Source organism: Mus caroli, chromosome 2 (genome assembly GCF_900094665.2).
Source record: "Mus caroli chromosome 2, CAROLI_EIJ_v1.1, whole genome shotgun sequence".
In the NCBI taxonomy this organism is placed as follows: Eukaryota; Metazoa; Chordata; class Mammalia; order Rodentia; family Muridae; genus Mus; species Mus caroli.
In genome coordinates this window covers 27,068,354-27,087,704 of record NC_034571.1, presented here as the reverse complement: position 1 = coordinate 27,087,704, position 19,351 = coordinate 27,068,354, and the positions used below count along the sequence as shown (strand labels likewise).

The 19,351-nt window shown below is 50.0% G+C and overlaps 1 protein-coding gene and 1 non-coding gene across 2 annotated transcripts in view; one reads left to right on the top strand and one right to left on the bottom strand.

Annotated features, from left to right (window-relative positions):
• The window catches only part of Gpr107 (G protein-coupled receptor 107), a 66,827-nt gene that overhangs the window by 6,100 nt on the left and 41,376 nt on the right, over positions 1 to 19,351 (bottom strand). Inside the window, exons 15-17 of the mRNA XM_021149672.2 lie at positions 5,170 to 5,219; positions 3,751 to 3,834; positions 2,281 to 2,402 (exon numbers count right to left, since the gene is read on the bottom strand). Of these exons, the coding sequence (XP_021005331.1) occupies positions 2,281 to 2,402; positions 3,751 to 3,834; positions 5,170 to 5,219 (256 nt within the window). The remainder of the gene's footprint in view (positions 1 to 2,280; positions 2,403 to 3,750; positions 3,835 to 5,169; positions 5,220 to 19,351) is intronic.
• On the top strand, positions 19,167 to 19,274 carry LOC115030575. Its single transcript, XR_003836147.1, has one exon. It is a non-coding gene; the product is annotated as a U6 spliceosomal RNA (small nuclear RNA).

Below are 19,351 nucleotides of genomic sequence, written 5' to 3'. Positions count from 1 at the left end.
GGCTGACACGACCAAGGCTGGCCGGGTCAGTGAAACAGCTCCCGATACTTTTCAACTTACTGTTTTTGTTTTACAATGAAGTTTGCAACCAAAATTGGTAGGCCCAAAGAGAGATGTAAAAGAAACAGGAAGGGAATGCAAGCCCCTAGGCTCCTAGGCTGAACAGAAAGCCATTTGACAGCCACGCAGGCTCCACAGGCACGCTGGGCCAGCACAAGGATGGAAGCCGGTCCCTGACGTTGGCTCCCAAGCAGAGGAGCAGAGACAATGGAATGACCTGGGGCCTGGACACACCCTCAGGGCTTGTCAGAAAGGCCTTGGACTTGCTCTGAGGGTGTGTAAGAGGGCAGAGGGCACAGGGCAGAGTTCTTGTACATGCTGGAGTGTCTTTTGTGGTGGGATCAGACCTAGTGGCTGATGCTTTACAGAGCTAAAGACCTTCTGAGCCAGGCTCTGCTTGCCTCTGGGACGAGTTATCTCTGGAGGACTTGAGAGGTGCCATCAAGAAGGCACTCCACAGCCCCAGCTGTTGCACCATTTGCCTGTCTGAGAGCCATAGTAAGCCCACTGCTCACTACAGGAGGGTACCGCTGGCAGCAGGCAGCAGGCCCATGAGGGTCTATTCCGCCTTCACATCTTCTCACTCTCCAGAGCTTTCAACAGCTTTTGTCCGCCTCTTTCCCTCACTCCTTCCTTAGTGCTAGAGATGGGACCAGAGTCTTGTATACATTAGATGAGGTCTCTGTCCTGGGTTCAGCCCCCCGTCCCCCCTGCCCCAGTATCCTTACTGAGCTAAGGCACCTGGCCTCCATCAGTTCCTGAACTCCTGCTTCCTTTCCCCTCAGAGCCCAGACTGCGCTGGGGCTGCCTGCTGGTGCCAGGGCCCTAGATAAGTAACCCTGTGTACCTGCTAAGCACGCAGCCTCTCTGCCATTGGAGCACTCCTGTCACTTCGAGGCTCCATGAAGCCCCAGAGAACACCCAGAATAACCTGGCTCCTTGTCACAGGCGGGTAACTGAGAGCACCAAGGGGTTACTGACATCTCCAACATTTGCCCTGGCCTATGCCTTGCCAAACTGCAGAATGTACCCTGTTTAGTTACGGAGTCTGTGCACCTTCCTCTTCCTTCCTGCCCAGACCTGTGTCATAAAGTTCAACATTCAGACTGATACCAAAGTAAAACTTTCAACACTGCCATGAATGTCAGACACGGTGGCTCACTCTTTTAATCTTAGCACTCGGGAGAGAGACAAGTGTATCTGCGAGTTTCAGGCCAGTTTGATCTATATAGAGTTCCAGGCCATCCATGGCTACATAGTGAGACCCTGTCTCAAAAAAATAAACCACTGCCATGGATCAACCCGCCCCCCCTGCCCAAGGCACAATGGAAGATGGTGAGCACAGCTCCCGCAGGGGCACTCCACAGTTCAGCTTAGTGGAGGGCGGCACTGAGCCCAGCCACTCAGCCCCACAGCTGGCACTGCAGGGAAGGGTAGGCTGACTTGGATCTGTAGCCCTTTCTACCTCCACTTGCAATGACTGCTCCCTCTGGCAAAGGCACAGTTGGAGGTCCTCCTGCCTTCCCACTGTGTGGAAAGGGTATTGCTGCATGGGAGTGACTTGCTCAGGGCCCATCCCAGGATCTACCTTGCACACACTGCCCTAGTGGGGCAGCCAGCACCAAGAGCTGCTCTACGAGGTCTGATGTGCCTGGCAGCCCAGCCTGGGTTAACCTCAGCCTTTGAGTTGTGGAGAGGAGAAAGGTAAAAGTGCGGGGCAGTGGGGATCTCGGCCTGAGATCACACACACACACACACACACAGAGCTCAGCTCACTAGAGTCAGAACTGGCAGACAGGTTATGATCCATCTGGAAAACAACTGCCTTCCCTGAACCTCACCCTAAGCCCCATCACTCAGATGCAGGTTGGAGGTGCAGTCTGCTGTCAACCTATGATGACCCAGAAGATGCAATTTCCAAATACCAGGAGCAATGCTTGCAGCCAGAGAGCCCATTTTAAACTGGCCCAGAACACTGGGTCACTGGGAGCTGCTCCAAGGATATATAATAGAGGGTGGTAAGTTCTGATTGTCCCTGACAAGACTGAGCAATGGCTGGCAGACATTGCACTTCAGACTAAGCAAAGCACAGCAGGGGCTGCAGTGTCCACATCCTTCCACTAAGAATAGAGGGGTGCCTCCAAGCTGCAGAGTGCCGAGAGCAGGGCCCTGCATACAATACCATTCAACAGAGGGAGGGAGGGAGGGCGGGCAGCTTACACGGACTCCATCTCCAGGTCATCATCTTCCTGAGACAGCTGCAGGTAGGGGTTATCTGAAGCTGGGCGAAATTTATACCCCGTCAGGACAAAGAACACCAGTGTGGCTGTTTCATCCAGCAGCTGCAAATTTAAAATCCGCCCACAGATAAAAGGATTAGCAACAGCACTCTACAGAAAGCAATGGAACTAAGCAAGCTCATGCCTCTCTCAGTCTCCACATGGTGTTCCAGCAATGCCGCAGCCGCAGTCGCCTGCTCCTGAGCACTTCCTCAGGTCTGTGAGAAGGTCTATGCCAAGATCACAGCCAGAGTAGACACTGGGTGTCTCCATGGGAACCCACTGTTGTTTTTTGTTTTTTGTCTTTTTGTTTTTTTTTTTTTTTTTTTTTTTTTGATGAGAGTGTCTTGCTGTGAAACCTAGGCTGGCCTTGAACTTACCACCTTCTGTGTCAGCTTCTCAAATGCTAGAGTGTGCCATCATACTGGTTCATTTTATACCTTCTCCATCCTGTTGTTCTTCCTTTTTTGTTAGTGTTTGTGTGTGTGTATGTACGTATGTGTGTAGTACACTGTGGAGTTGAATGTGGAGGTCAGAGGACAACTAACTTATGGGAGTGCAATTTCTCCTCCCACCATGTGGGTCCTGAGGATCCGACTCAGGTCACCTGTGTTGGCAGCAGGTGCCTTTACCAGATGAGCATTTTTTTTTTTTTCAGAAACAAGAACAAGAGGCTCTAGTAAATTAATCCTGCCTATAAAAAAACCCCAAAAAACCAAAAAACCCTTTTTCTTTATTTTTTTATTTGTGTTAGTGCGTTCCTCTGTTTGACCTCTCAGATGCCAGTGGCTACATAGCCAGAAGAGGGCGCTGGTTCCCTGAGAGCTGGACTCAAAATGCCATGTGTGTCACCCACCCTACACAGCTGCTGGAAACTAAACTCTAGTCCTCTGGAAGAATAGCAAATGCTCTTGACCTTTGAGTCATCTCTCTAGCCCCAAGAACAAAGGTTCGAATGTATATGCAGCCTTGATGACCAGCTCTAGTATCTTACAAAGATAGTTTATAGCTATAATGATCTATTATATATATATATTATTCTAGGCACAAAACCCCAAAAATAAAAACAAAAACAAATCCTTGAAGCCAGGAGGACTGGATTGAAAACCACTCAAACTGCGGCTGAAGGCAAAGGTGGATAAATTCTAATTACACAGGACAAATCTCTCTCTCTCTCTGCTTGAGGCTTTTCTCTTCAAAGACTTAGAATTAATCAATAATGCAATTACATCCAGATTTATCATGTAGCCCAGCAGCTCTTCTGGGCACACAGATCATCCAATCTGGAGAGCAGAGGAGGCAGAAGGTCGTAGTACTCATTCCCAGGAAGGTCAGACACAATCTTAAGCTACACCCCAAGATGTGGTCCTCAGACATAAATTCTCCAAACTGTCCCCTAAGAGCAGCAGACCTGGTAGAGCCACTTCCACTGGAATGGAACAGCAAACTTGAGAAGGAAGGCGATGATCCTGGTAAAGTAGATGTAGCACACAATCTACAGGAAAGAGGAAAGCAGAAATTAGAGCGCCACGTTCTGCCACTGAATAACTGCAAAGCAGGAAACAGTCACCCGACGGAATAGATGTGGCCCGAAGCCCTGGTTATGCATGTCTTCTTACTCTTGGTGGCTAAGACACTGACCACACCCTCCTGGGAGGCTAGCTCCTTTGGTATGGCTGTTCTGTTTCTTGCCACTCACATTCAGGTCTTCCTTCCATCTCCAAGGGCACTCTTGTCACCCCAGGCTTGGGGGCAGTTCCTAGCAGCTATAGAAAAACGGTCACATGGGAAACACGCAGATACAGTGAGCAGCTGAGTCTCACACTCCAGGACATACTGAACCATACACTCTAACCTGTTAACACCTTCCTCTGGCCACCCTGTGACAAGGTCTCAGTAAGCTGGCCAGGAGACCACACAGAACACTAGACCAGGCTGGGGTCTCCTCTGCATCGTCATAGGCATCAGGAAATGCTCTGTGACACCTGTTGTGACAGATGCTACAAGCCCACGTCAACAGAACAGACAACGTGAGAAGGAGAGCGAACAGGCACAAGAACACCAGCTAGATGGAGGTCTGTCCTGCTTTCCTACTGCTGCCTCTAACATTTGAACGTTTGTTTGCTTGGGCAGAGCTGTCAAGCTTCCTTGTGGGAGTCAAGGGAACACTGGGAGATTATACTCTGTGCTCACGCCACAGAGCTTTGTGTCCATCACTGACTTGCTGGATGCAATGGTGCAGGCCTTTAATCCCAGTACTTCGGAGCCAGGGGCAATGGGTCAAGGTTAGCCAGGGCTACACAGTGAGGCCCTTTCTTAAACAAAAAACCAAAACCAAACATCCCCAAACAAAACCAACCTCAATTTTCTGTTTTTAAAGGACACATCCCTAGAACAAAACTAGTTTCCTGCCTGGTAACTGGAGAGAGTGGTGCAGACTCAGTGGCTTTCTGTGGGGGCCTGTAGAAGAGCACAAGGGTGCACCCAACATCCCTAAGTGGGCAGAAAAGGCAAGCTGAGGAATGACTAGGTCTGGCCTAGGCCTAGAGGTGCCCTTGGGGATCAAACACTACCCTGGCCTCCATACAAGGGTCTGAGCCATTTCCATGGCTCCTGCTTGTGAGTGAGTGATCTGCTACTTTTGTACGAAGTTAAAGCTACTTCTAACAGGCTCAGAGCAACCCACATTTTTCATTCCCACTTTCAGAGAAGCGATGTGAGATTGTGAGGCAGCTGACAGGTCCAGGCACAGTGGCTGCCGCTGTCACCAGGTCTGCTCACTGATCTCATTTACAGTTTTAGGGGTTTGTTTGTTTTGGTTTCTACTCACCAAGACGTAGTAATGTCTGAAAAGCCTCAGCTTTGCTAAGTTGATGGCAGCTACAAAGAACAGAATGAAAAGTGTTTTAACTTCCTTTCTTCACCCACTCCGGATCCCTCTGTCCTGCCCGCTAACTCCCAGCCACCCTTTTGGAGACATCATGCCTAAACTTCCTCAATTTTTAACATCTTATTCCATCTATATGGCCACCCCCTCTCTCATGCCATAAGCAGAAGAAATGGAGCAGGTTGAGTACCTGACCAGTGGCATGGTACAATCTCAACTATTTCGGGAGACTCCTCCCTTGGAGATGGGAAGCTATGAGCAGAAACTGGGGCTATGGTTGGGGTCTCGGTATAGACAAGGGCCAGGGCTAACCTCTCCAGCTCTACACTGCAGCTGAGAGGGATAGCTGCCCCCTAATCAGAATCAGCAGCAGGCTGGCATAAATGACCACCCGAGGACCTCCCACAGGAGCAAACTCAATTAGTTCTCAGGTGCAATCCGTTTCGGGCTTCATTCATAGTAAGTCCTTTGAAAGCAGACTCCCTCGTTAAGCCCTACCTTCAAGAACACTCAAGGTCAGCTAAACCAGGACATGCGGCTTCCTGACACTGCCTATGGCTATGAAATATTGATGACCGTAGAGGGTAGCCTGGCTCCCTCCCCATTAGCAACGCTTTCATTCATCATAGCCTTCCTGCAGGAGGCAAATTAATTTTGCTTAATAGCATTCAATTACTGATTCAGTTTAAGAATGGGACTGTGGGTGGCAGACATTCAAATTTCTTCTTCCTCTCCCCTCTGGCTCATGATTTGTGATGATGGTGGTGGTGATGGGGTGGGGAATATGCTTAGGATACCCACAGAAATTCCAGAGATCCTAAATTAGCCAGGTGGTTAACAACTAGAGTTCTGCCAGAGGCCTTCTGAGAGTTTTGAAGTCCAGAGATACATTGTCTTTGTGTGTGTCCTTGTGTGTGTGTGTCCATGTATATGTGTGTACATGCACATACACATGTTCATACAAGCAATAGGAGCAAGTACATACACCCAGTAGGCATGGGGCAATAACTGGCAGATTGCCCAACACTCTCATCTCTCTACAGGTCTGAGAACTGTTTTGTTTGTTTGTTGCTGTTACTGTTGGTTTAACATTAAACTCTCTGGTTCTCACCCTTTGTTCATCCATCAATACTCAGTGAGCAAGTTCTGACTTGCACCAGGCATCGGGTACAAGCAGTGCTCTAGGCAGATGCAGCCTCCTCCCTGCTCTCAGGGACACCCCACTTAGGCACTGGGAGGGGTGCTCCTGAGGACAGATGCTACAGTTGAGACATACTAGGTGAATCAGAGTGTCCTAGGCCTTGGCTTCCATCCACATGCACAGCCCTCCATCTCCTGCCTCCACGACAGGGCCTGTTCTCACCCCACTGCAGCAGAGTAGGCCAAAGCTGGAGGGTACTACAGCCTGCCATCCAGGGCAACCACTAATGCTCTCCCTTCCTATGAGACAGCCTCATGGATGGGCAAGAGAGGGTTCAGCATGCTGGACCTTGAGGACGCTAGTGACAGGGATAGACAGAGAGTAAAGCAAGGTGAAGACACAGACTGTGAACTTGTCCTTTCTGAGTCTAAGGGCCCTGGGGAGTTTTAGGCTGTTACCAAGGTCAGGGCAGCAAGCAGCAAGTTCACCCAGACACTGGTTGGCTGACAAGGGCAGGAACTAAAGAGTCCTACAAGGAACCATGAAGGAAATGAGGAGGCAGACAGCACGGGAAGGACGAGCTGAGGCCCCGCAGGCCTTAGTGGGCTAATCCTGGGGAGTAAGAGCAGGAAGTGACACATGGGCACCCCCTAGCACCACAGGCCACATCAGTCCTGCAGGCTACACAGACACACTGATTTCTGAAGGGAGGCAGGCTACATGCAGCTCTGTAATTGAGCCAGTGTGCCTCACACCCTCACACCACGAGGGTCCACTACAGAACAGCATCATGCTACCCAGCACTCCTAGGGATGACAAACAGGTCCTGGAGAATGTGACGAGCTCTAGGCCATTTCCTAAATCATGATAACATCCTTGCTAATTCCATGACATTACTTAGCACTGAGGCTGGCCTCTCAGGCCCCCGGCTGGGTCTTCCTGCTCTGGGGATTGGGAGAGGGGTGTGGTATGGACCCCGGAGCTACAGTCCTGCTAATTGGTTCTTTCTGGCCACCCCTGACACACTCTGCCCTACACACATGCATTGGAGGAAAGGAGAGCAGGCTGAGCGCAGCTGTATGGCCAGGGTTCAAACCTCAGTTCTGCTGCCTGGTACACATGTGACAGTAAGCAAATCCTCTACCCTCTTGGTCTGGACTTCAATTTGTTCATCTGTTAAGGCAGGAACAAGAATATCTAGCCTTAGGGTTACTGGGATAGCCAGCAGGACAAAGGTGGGCAGCAAATGGCTCGAACTCAGCCCCTGGACACTCTTACAATATTTATCAGACTCCTGTCAGGATTATATGGGGCTAGCCTGCATCGAAGGTAGCACTGTAACTGGTAGAAAGCCAGACTCTAGTAATACTGGAACCCAGGTGAAGCTGGGACTACCAGCACCCAGGCTCTCCTGGAAACAGCCCTGCCGGTCACATGGGACTGATGAGCAGAGGAGGAGCAGCCACAGAGGGGAGGCTCTCAGCATCAGGAGTGTCACAGCCTGGAACCCCAAGCTTCCCTTTCTTCTCTCTCTTCCAAAGACTTCCCAGGAGTCTAGGAGGCTGACAGCTTGCTGCTCCTTGAACCACAGGGAGCTGGTCTCTCATGGGAGTGCAAGCTTGCAGAGGGAGGCTAGGCTGGCTATTTCTGACTAGGCCACGCTGGAGCAGCAAATATGGTCAAAGAATGAGCAGGCAAGAAGGGAAACACTATGACTGGGAGCCAGGAGTCCTCAGTCACACCACTGTAACTCCACGTGCCTGCCCCTGGCCCATGCGTCCTTCTCCTGGCCATGTTCCTCCTCTGGAGGTAAGCCTCGTTAGGGCAGAGGGTCCTGTTCAGTGAACACCAGAGTGGGCCAGAGCTTCATTAGTTGAAGTATTTTGCTTGTTTTTAAGACAGGGTTTCTCTGTGTAGCTCTGGCTGTCCTGGAACTTGGTCTGTAGATCAGGCTGGTCTCTGAACTTAGAGATCTGCCTGCCTCTGCGTGAGCTGGGATTAATGGTGTGTGCTACTACCACCTGGCATAAATTAAAGGATTCTTCTGGAATCTAGCCCCATCCAGCAATAAGCAACATGGCCACAGTCCAGAGCTGCTGGAGCTCCCCGGGGAGGGCACAGGCACTCTTCTTTCCCCCCAAGGAGCCGGGCCACTACGGAGCCTGCAGTTTGGTAGGGCCCCCTTCTTCCTGCACATGGGAAGTGCTGCCGCCCTTCCCCAGACTGCCACCTCCTACCCAGGCATGGTGACAGCTCTTGTGGAGGGCAGCAGGAGCCGCTTCTCACCAGTGGCTCCCCATGGCCCTGGAAATAACCCCACAGTATGCCACACCAGGCAATCCTGAAACTTGGCTGGGGGCTGGCGAGAAGGCTCAGGAGGAAAAAGGTGGCCTGAGTTCAATCCCCAGAACCCATGGAATAAGATGAAAATCAACTCCTTAATAGTGACCCCAGGACCTTCAACAAGAGCTCTATGGCTCACACGTTCCCCCACTCTGGTGCATATTCATGAACATATGTGCACACTCACAAATAGTAAAATAAAAATTAAGGGCCAGTAAGATGGCTCAGCAGGTAAAGGTGATTGCTACCAAACCAGACAATCTGACCCCATCTCCGGGGCCCACACAGGAAAAGAGGACAGATTCAAGAAAGGTACCTGCTGACCATCACGACTACCCAAGCACATGCCACATATGTGCTCATGTATGTACACACATACACACACACACACACACACACACACACACACACACACACAGAGTTTTTTAAAAAATAAATGACATGAAAGGAAGGGGAAGTTAAGGATTCCAGAAGGAGTGGGTGGGTGATAAAAGGGGTGGAAAATGTAATCAAATATACTATAAACATATATGAAAAAAGTACTTCCGAAAGGGGGAGTGGGAAGGTGGCTCTACTGTTAAGAGTGTACGCTGCTCTTGCAGAGGACTCAAGCTTGGTTGTCAGTACCTACATCAGCTGGCTCACAACCGCCTGCAACTCCAATTCCAGGAGACCTGAGCCCATCTTCTGGTCCTCAGGCTCTGCATGCATGTGTATAGCACACCCTAACCCCCATGATATAGAAATAACTTTTTTTCAAAATTATAACAAAACCCCCAAGAAGGCCAGAGACAGATCAGACCTGCTCCCAGCTCATTCCCTTTGACAGTTTCGAAGCTATCCAAACCCACTAAGAACCACCTTGATTGCCACTGTCCATGGAGAGATATAGGCACTGCCATTGCTTCTGCTTCATCTCACAGGCTCCTCTGTGTAGAACGCCACACTGTCAGGGACGTGTCTGGGATGAGTGAACTGGCCTGGCGAAGGTTAGCCATACACAGCCTGTTAAGTGGAGAAGCCAGGCCTCCACTGGAGCCCAAGGCCACTTCCCTCAGCGCCACGCTCTCTCCACATTAGCGAAACGCAAGCCCCAGCTTCTGACCTTCTGACCACTGCCATCGTAGTTCCTGCTGGGGACTGCCAGTGCCATTCTCAGCATGGGCTACTAATTTACAGGGCCCAGGTCAGCTTCTTAAAGTCTTTGCCTCTGTGTAAAGAAAGCCTCAGGCTTAAGACAGTCCACTGGCCTACCACCCACGTCCTGTTCCTCACTGCAGTGCCCAGGCTGAGGGAGGGGTTTTTGCCAAGCAGTGTGATCCCGTCTGCCCATCCTCCCATCTGCATGAGTGGCAGCTCAAAGTCACTCCTGGGGCAGAGGGTCTCCCTGTGCAGGCTAACCCCATCACCTGTCCCTGGGAGCATCGAGAAAGGCCACAGGCCAGAGACCTGAGACAACACTGGCCTTAAAGTGTTAATGGGGCTCTATAGCCTTCAAAAGGAAATCTCACCAACAAACCTCAGACAGTTTGGGGGAGTCAGCAGGGGAAAGAGCTGTAACTGCCAGTGGCTCGGTTCCTCAGAGCACAGGACACTTCCTCTGGAGGCTGTGAAAACTGATCCCAATTCACTCCTACACGCATTTAAAGCAACAGCCCAAGAGAAGTCAGAGGTAAATGAGCTAAACCACTAGGGTATGCATCTTGTTCTGTGCAGACCATAGCATCAGTGACAGAAAGGAAAGTGGGCCAGCAGGACAGGTGGCTCAGGTCTACAGAGGCCCCAGTTTCTTAGGAGGCTGAGAGGAAAATCTAGAGTAGAGAAGTTCAGGACGAGCAACCTGCCTCAATCAATAATAAATCAATTAAAAAGTCCAAAGACCACTGGGCAGGGGAAGCCCGTGCTCCTTTGCCCTTCCTCCTTCCCTCTGACTCCAGAACCCATCATCAGCACTGCTCAAGGAGGGGCCCAAAGGGCTGGTCCAGACTGGCTCTGTCAGCGTCTGCTCTCTCCAGCACACAGTGTACAGCCGAAGTCCATGAGCTAATCAGATGGACACTACAGTAGAGACTGCAGCCAAGCTTGAGCGCATGTCAGTCAACCCCAGGTCTCCAACACAGACACAACCAGCAGTGAGCTAGGACGAAGGTCACATTTATGCTTGCTTGATAACACAGGCGAGACTCTCCAGGTCAGAGACTCTGACCTCCCCGTCTACTGCAGCAGTCCATCGGGAAGCGCGGCCTGCAATCCTGAGACACACCAGCAGCCCTGGACAGAGCAGGCTATTGGGGGAGGGAGGGCAGCTACCATAAAGTGTGCACACTGAGGTGCTGATAATGAAGCAGTGCATCTCAGCCTGTGCTGTGAGAAGTCCCTGGGCTTTGGATTGTGTCTTCCATGACCTTGGAATGGCATTACTTATTAAGTAAGAGATCAGTTATTTCATAGTGTTGGAAGATACAGGTTGGTAGCAATTCAGGAATTTTGAGTGTGTGTCTGAGGTAGGAAAAAAAACTGGTTTTGGTGAATAACATATATTAAATATGCTTGTTTTAATCTGGTGTTATGACATATTCAATCACCCCCTCTGAGCCTTGCTCGAAAGCATGTAGAAGTCCCAGCTGCCCAGGAGCCCCGTGGGAGGGAGGCACCGGCAGACTCTGGGCAGACAATTGCTACACATGAGGTGGTCCTGAGAGGAGAGCAGAACCCTCTGAGGCTTTTCTGGGCACCACTGTGTGCTGCAAGAGAAACAGGCACATTCCAGTGCTCCCACGACAGCACTGGGAAAGAAGGTATCTGCAGGCGGCTGTGAGCATCCAAGGCAGCAGCTCCAGACCTGATGTCCTTAGTGACACAGGGACAAAAGGATGGTGACAAGGCTCTGTGATTAGATCAGGGACTCATTTCTTTGCCTCTTCTCTTAAAAACTCTGCTGTAGGTGGGAGGGTTCTAACAACCAACGCTGAGCAGCAGTGCATATAAAGGTAGGGCAGAGACACAGCCAGGTTGGCCCCTCAGCAGGCAGGCTGTCCCCACAAGTATAGTGGGGAGGTCCCTCTTCTCCTGAGGGCTTCCAGCTGGAGTCTCTAGGCTTCCCTTGGCAACAGCTCTCACTCACTGACCAGAGCATCGTGGCTCCTACTTGGAAAGTGAAAACTAAGACTGGACAAGCCTGCCACGGAAAGACACTAAAGTGAAGGAGCTGGGGAGGATTGTGCTTACAGACCCCTAAAGCCAGAGCTGTTCCTTGTTCAAGGCTATCTGGTTAAGAAGAACAGAGTGTCATCCCACCCTCACCCCCAAGGCCTTAACTAGTCTTTTGTTTTTAAAGATTTATTTATTTATTATATTTAAGTACACTGTAGCTGACTTCAGACACTCCAGAAGAGGGCGTCAGATCTCATTACGGATGGTTGTGAGCCACCATGTGGTTGCTGGGATTTGAACTCAGGACGTTTGGAAGAGCAATCAGTGCTCTTAACCACTGAGTCATCCCTCTAGCCTCCTTAACTAGTTTAGAAAAAATAGAATCCTCAAACGCAACAGTAACTGGTTAAAGAAAAATACTGAGTACAGCTCTGGCCACCAAGTGACCACTTAAAAGCAGCCATGGCTTATGCTCAAGTACAAGGACATGCCAGCAGTCATTACCAGGACATGCCACATGTGGTCTGAGACATGACATCTCTTAGATGTCTAGAGTAGCTGGGATGGCATACTAGGCAGGGCAGGACAGCAGATGTTAGACTCTGTAACCTCTGTGGTTACTCAGCTCTGCCACTGCAGGGCACAGCAAGCCATCAACAGCCATGGCTACTGTCAAGCACAATTCTATTTATAAAAACATGGGGATATAGCTGAGTTGTTAAGGTTGTCTAGTGTGCACAAAGCACTGGGTTTGGTCCTTAGCACCTACAAAAATGGGTGTGGTGGTACAGGCATACAATCCCAACACATGGGATAGAGGCAGAAGAGTCAGAAGTTCAAGGTCAGCCTTGACTATATAGTGAGTCAATGATAGCCTGGGTGCTAGGAGACAGTCTGTCTTCCTTTCTTCCTTCCTTTCTCTTCTCTTCTCTTCTCTTTCTTTCTTTTCTTTCTTTCAAAAAAAAAAGGTTCTCAGCCACCAAGAGCACACTACTCCTACAGAGGATGTAGTTCCCAGCACCCACATTAGGCAGCTACAACACCTTAACTTTAGCTCCAGGGGCATCTGCACTTATGTGCATACCCCACACATGCAGTGCGTGTATGCTCCAATAGCACCTGTCACTCAACTCCCTCTGCTCTGAGCTCCAGAATGGCAACCACTGTGCTCTCAGCTCTCTGCTACATATGTGCAGAATAGATAGGCTGCCATGGGGCTGGCAAGATGGCTCGGCGGATAAGAGCACTGCTGCTCTTCCAAAGATCCTGAGTTCAAATCCCAGCAACCACATGGTAGCTCACAACCACCCGTAATGAGATCTGATGCCCTCGTCTGGAGCATCTGGAGACAGCTATAGTGTACTTATGTACAATAATAAATAAATCTTTTTTATGCAATCTGGAACCCCAGCCCAGGGATGGTGGGTCTTCCCACCTCAACTAACCTTATGTGGATAATCCCTCAGGGATATGCCCTGAGACTTGTTTCCCCGTGATTCTAAGTCTCACAAAGTTGACAGGTTCAACCATCTGTTGAGTGATACCTGGAAAGAGTCAGTGGGGAATTGTCTAGATCAGGCTGGCCTGTGGATGATTATCTCTTGACTGATAGTTGATGCAGGAAGTCCCAACCACTCTAGGAGGAACCATTCCCTAGGCAGGAGGTATAGAACAGTGTAAGTGAGGAGAAAGGTAGCTGAGAACGAGCAAGCAAGAATCTATGTGGGGCCGTTGAGATGGCTCAGTGGTTAAGAGCACCAACTGCTCTTCCAAAGGTCCTGAGTTCAAATCCCAGCAACCACATGGTGGCTCACAACCATCTGTAATGAGATCTGACACCCACTTCTGGAGTGTCTGAAGACAGCTACAGTGTACTTACATAAAATCAATCAATCAATCAATCAATCAATCTTTTGGCTGGAGCAAGTAGGGCCAGAGAGAGAGCAACCATACGTAATGAGATCTGAAGCCCTCTTCTGGAGTGTCTGAAGACAGACAGCTACAGTATACTTACATATAATAAATAAATAAACCTTAAAAAAAAAGAATCTATGTATTGATTCTTTCTGCTCTTCAGTGTGAATGTGTTTTAAGTTCCTGCCTTGACTCTCTCCAATAATGGTCTATAAACCTACATTTCCCTTCTACCATTTAGGCTTTTCTCCAGGGTATTTTTTCCCAGCAACAGGAGGAAACTAGAACATATGGCAAAGAGGCTGTGGATGTAAACTCGCTGAGTGGGCGAGTGCTGAGCACTGTGAGCTGCTGTCCAATCTGACACACCATAAAACCCTATCGATGAAGGTGCTGGTGGTGAGACAAGAGTCAGCATCTAACACAGAGTCCTGGCATGGACTGCTCACTGGCCCCGACACCATGGCAGACAGACACAGGGCCACTGAGAGGCTCAGAAATGCCACTCTGGAGCAGATATGACACAGTAGATCTGAACAGCGTGTATAAAGATCACAATCACGACGGCCAGCAGAAGTGGCCCATGGCTGTTGCCCCAGGCCTCCCTGTACGGCTCATCTGTCTCTGAATTTGTATGTATGTGCACCCAAGTTCACAGCAGCACTGTTCATCATACTCAAGCGACCCTTGACACATGGATGGCGACAAAACTCCACATACATAGCATGCAATATCATTCAGCATTAAAAAGCCAGGAAATTCAGACCTGGCTACAACATGGGCCGACTTCAGGACACTTTGCTGTGTGGAACAAGCTGGACACAAAAAAGTGCAGATACCACTAACAGCAGCCAAATTCATAAAGGCAGAAGGTGTGTGGAAGGGGGGAGGGCATTCCATCAGCAGCTAGGGTGAGAAGAGTAGGGGAAGGCAGTTTCAGCTTGGGAACTTAGAGAACTGGCAATGGATGGTGCTGACAGCTGACAACTGTGGGGACCAAGTGCAGACCACCACGGAACTGCATGCTCAAGTACAGTTCAAGTTTACTGCAGCACAGCAGCAGAAAGAGCAGAGCAGAGATGCTAGGAGGTGCAGCGCTCAGTGAGAGTGAGACGTCACGGGCTACGGGCCACATAAAGCTGGCAGTGATTGTTCTGGGACTCAGTCCTGGGAGGGGCACGGTTTCCTCTGGGCCAGATACAACCATCGCTGTAACACAGAGCAGTGATGGCCTGTGTGACTCTCCTGTGGAGGGCACAAGGCCTCTTCTCTCCCTGAGAGCTCACCTGCCCCTAAGTAAGGCGTGAACGAAAGGTGGACTCGTGCCTGGCTGGCTCACCACACTGGGCTCAGCTGCCCCCTTGGGTATTCTAGGACCCTCCCTGCACTTCAGGGGAGCAGATGCTTCTTTCAGTCTCCTGAGGAAAGAGCCAGCCAAGGAGTCTCACACTGTTACGTGAGTGCTGCTATGCAAATCACAGCACAGGAGGACAGAATCTTCCTGTCAGGCAGACTTAGTGGGCCCGAGCCCCACAAGTCACACAGAAAGCTTCACACAGCCAGACATGGAACTCACACCTGCAGTTGGGCCCAGCACTTGTGGGGCTGAGGCAGAGGATCATCATGAGTTCTGGACCAGCCTGGGCTACAGAGTGAGATCTGGTCTGGGCTAGGGCAAAATCCTGACTCAAAAATGACAAACACCCAAGGCTCAGTGGGTAAAGCACCCGCTGAACAAGCAGGAAGCCAGGAAGTCAGAGTCCCCAGACATGAGAGCCAATGTAGCCACTTGCCTGCCCATCTGCTTCCCAGAGTGCTGCTCCAGCCAGTGGCAGGTGAAGACCCCCGGTCTGGGGTACACAGAGCTGATAACGGAGGAGACCTTAATAGCCTCCACCTGCATGGCATGGTGTACACATACATGCAGAGAGAATGGAATGAAAAGCAAACAAACAACTTAATATAGACACACAGGTCTGAATCTTTCTAAACCCTCAAACAAATCTACTGCCCAGACACTGGCTGAGAAGCCGAGCCTGCAGGGACTCAAGATGAAACAGAATCATGACACTGTAATCACCACTATGGTGCATCCTGCAGGCTTCTTGTGAACACACCCAAGTAAAACAGCACCTTCCCAGGAGGTAACCAAGGCTAGTGACACCGGAAATAAACACAAGTGTCCTGCAGTGTGGAACACCTTGCTGCTGTTAATGTTCACAGATCCAGATTCTGCCTTTTGAGGCTCTGCCCCTGCCTGCCTGCCTGTGACGTCATCTGCCAGGTGAACACAGTGTGATGCCATGTATCAGGCGGAGCACACTGTTTCAGTGACAGCACTGCCCTCTCAGCCGCTGAAGCATTTCTTAAACAGCTCCACATTGGTGTGTCCCCTCTGCATGCCTGTAAGGGGTTTAAGAAGCTTTTGCTCACGTTGCCACCGTGCACTTTCCTATGCTTTACTCTATACTCAAAGTACAGCTTGTGTCCTGGCAATGAGCGCTGATCCAGCAGCTGTCCTTTCTTGAGACACAAGGCTTATGACCCATACACCACAGGACCAAATAGACTTTCTACTTGTCACCCTGGGGCTGAGACTTGATGACACAAACACTTGCTGGATCGACACAGACACTCAGAGAACACAAACCTGGCTCACCCCACAAGCAGACACCAGGGAACAACTTGGTGGCCTGGCTCGAGATGACTCTGAGGGTAAGAGCACTCACTGCTCTTCTCGAGGGGCTGGGTTCGATTCTCAGCACTCATGTGGTGGCTCAGTCTGTAACCCCGAGCCCCAGGGGATCTGGTGCCCTTATCTGGCCTCAGGGTACCAGACATGCATCGGGTATATATACATATACACGTCAAAAGACTCGTGCACAAAGCAAAGTAAAATAAAATAAATAAAAGAACGTGGTAGTTGCTGTGGTGGGGCAGCTCTGACCCTGCACAGACACCACTGTAACACCTCTGCACCCGTGAGGCACTCTGAGGAAAGAGCTACTTGTGATGGTTTGAGTAAGAATGGCCCCCAGGCTCCTATGGACTCCGCCTCGTTGGAGAAAGTGTGTCACTGGTGGGAGGACCTTGAAGTTTTCGAAGCCCATGCCAGGTCTAGATATTCACTCTCTCTCTCTTTCTTTCTCTCTAGGTCAGGATGTAGCTCTCTAGCACCATGCTGCCATGCCTGCCACCACGTCCCTTGCCATAATCAAACTATAAGCAAGCCCGGATTAAACACTGTCCTTTATAAGAGTTGTTGTGGCATGGTGTTTCTTCAAAGCAATAGAGCAATAAACTAAGACTGTACTAAAAATGGGCTATGAAGCCACTGTGACCTAAAGAGCCCCAAGACAGTGTTGAAACCGTGTTCTATGGAGAGGTCGCTCAGAATGAGGCCATGCCTCCACCAGCCTGCAACCCTCCCATCACTACATCTTTCTGAAGTGGATGTAAAATGAAAGGCTCTTTAGAATACTTCTCCTGCCTTTCCCTCGGGAACAGAAGGCAAAAATGGATGACAAGAGGTAGGGCCCGTCAATCAAGTTATCACCTTGTCCCCAAGCCAGTGCTGTAAGAGAGAGAGTTGGAGCAAGGAAGAATCCTGCAGGTTCCAGGGCCAAGCAGTCAGCAGATCTTGGCTGGAGGCTGGAGCACAGAGAGCCACTGCACACTGTCTTACTAGACAAACCCAGGCGCCTCAAAGCTATGGACAGGGAGATGCTTCGGCATGTGGTGGGAAAGAAAAGGGCAGACTCAGGCAGCTGCTCCTTATCGCTTTCCTCGGTGCTTCTTCAAGTTCAGCCAAAGGGACTCCAGAGAGCAGGGGTACACTCAAGCGCAACCAACATTCTCCAAAAGCCACGCTCAACAGCTCAATAGCATCTTCCTGCTTCCTCAGCCTCACTGTGCCTACACAAGCCCGAGTCATGGTGAAGGCCAGGGAACAAGGCAATAGAAGACGAAGTGGAGCACCAGGCTCCAGCTGACCCTGGGACCTCCACACCCTCAACAGACTGAGGCTGGTTGTCTCTAAGACAGGCAAGACCCACAGAGAGTGGCCAAGGGGCCGGAGGACCCAACACATACTAGGAACCAGAAGCCAGCGCCTGCCCCATAGGCAAGGCCATACTGTGGTGACATTGACCCTGGCCTGCTAGCCCAGGATGCTGATCCCCGTGCTTCTCTGTGGGAACTTCCTCTATGGGAACTTCCTCTATGGGAACATGGCTTCTTTGACTCTGGAAGTTGTTTTTCGAAAAACAGAGTAAAGTCCACACTTATGGGTCAGCTCAAAAACACCCTGTAGAGAAGAGTCCCCCATTCTGTCACTTGCTTTTCTTCTGAACAAGGGGTTCTGTGAGGGTGTAACTCCTAGGCTGGGATGCAAGATCATTTTTACAAATAGAGAAGTAATATACTGCCACCCAGTGGAAGACAGAAGAACAGCCTCGCGTGACCCTGATCTATACACCAACAGTTCTCAAGCTGTAGGTCCTGACCCCATTGAGGGTTTAACAACCCTTTCACAAGGGTCACCTAAGACCATCTGAAAACACAATTATTTACATTACAATTCATAACAGTAACAAAATTAGTTATAAAGTAGCAAAAAAATCACTTTATGGTTGGGGTCACTACAACATGAAAAACTGTATTAAGGAGTGGCAGCGTTAGGAAGGTTGAGAAAAAGATAACTTTTCTGCAGACTGTCTTCATTGCAGGGCCTGCCGTGCTGTCTACCCAAGGCTAAGTTCTTTCTTGCCATCCTCAACCAAGAGCACTGTGGATGAATCATCACAGACCAGTCTTCAGTCACACCCAGGACAAGATGGAGGACAAAGCAGGGACAGCAAAATGGGCAGAGGCTAGAATGACAAGCAGCGAACGATGGTAAAAAAGGGCCAAAGGCCATTCCATCACCAGGGGACCGACCACACAGCCTAGGAGACAATCGGGCAGAACTTTTCACTTGGGGGGCACTACCTATAGGATGTTAATTTAGAAACATGTAGGAAGAAAGGTAGCGTGAGACAGGAGGATCTCTGTGAGTTCCAGGATAGTCAGTGAGACTGGTCTCAAAGAACAAACAAAACCAAAAACACAAAAAGAGCTGGAGAGGTGGCTTAGCGGTTCTGAGCACTGGCTGCTCCCCCAGAGGACCTGGTTTCAATTCCCAGCACAGTCACCACAGCTGTCTGTGAATTACTCATATGGTATATAGACTATATGCAGGCAGAACAATGCGCAAGATTTCCTATTGGATTTGGTTTTGAAAGGTGAAGATCTTTAATCTCAGCAGGCAGATGGACCTCTGAGTTTCAGGCCAGCCTGATCTACAGAGTGAGTTCTAGGACAGAGAAACCCTGTCTTGAAAAACAAAACAGTGCTCGCTTCGGCAGCACATATACTAAAAATTGGAACGATACAGAGAAGATTAGCATGGCCCCTGCGCAAGGATGACACGCAAATTCGTGAAGCGTTCCATAATTTAAAAAAAGAAAACAAAACAAAATTTTTTAGTAATTAAAACAAGAAGTAAAGATCACAATCAGCCGGGCGTGGTGGCGC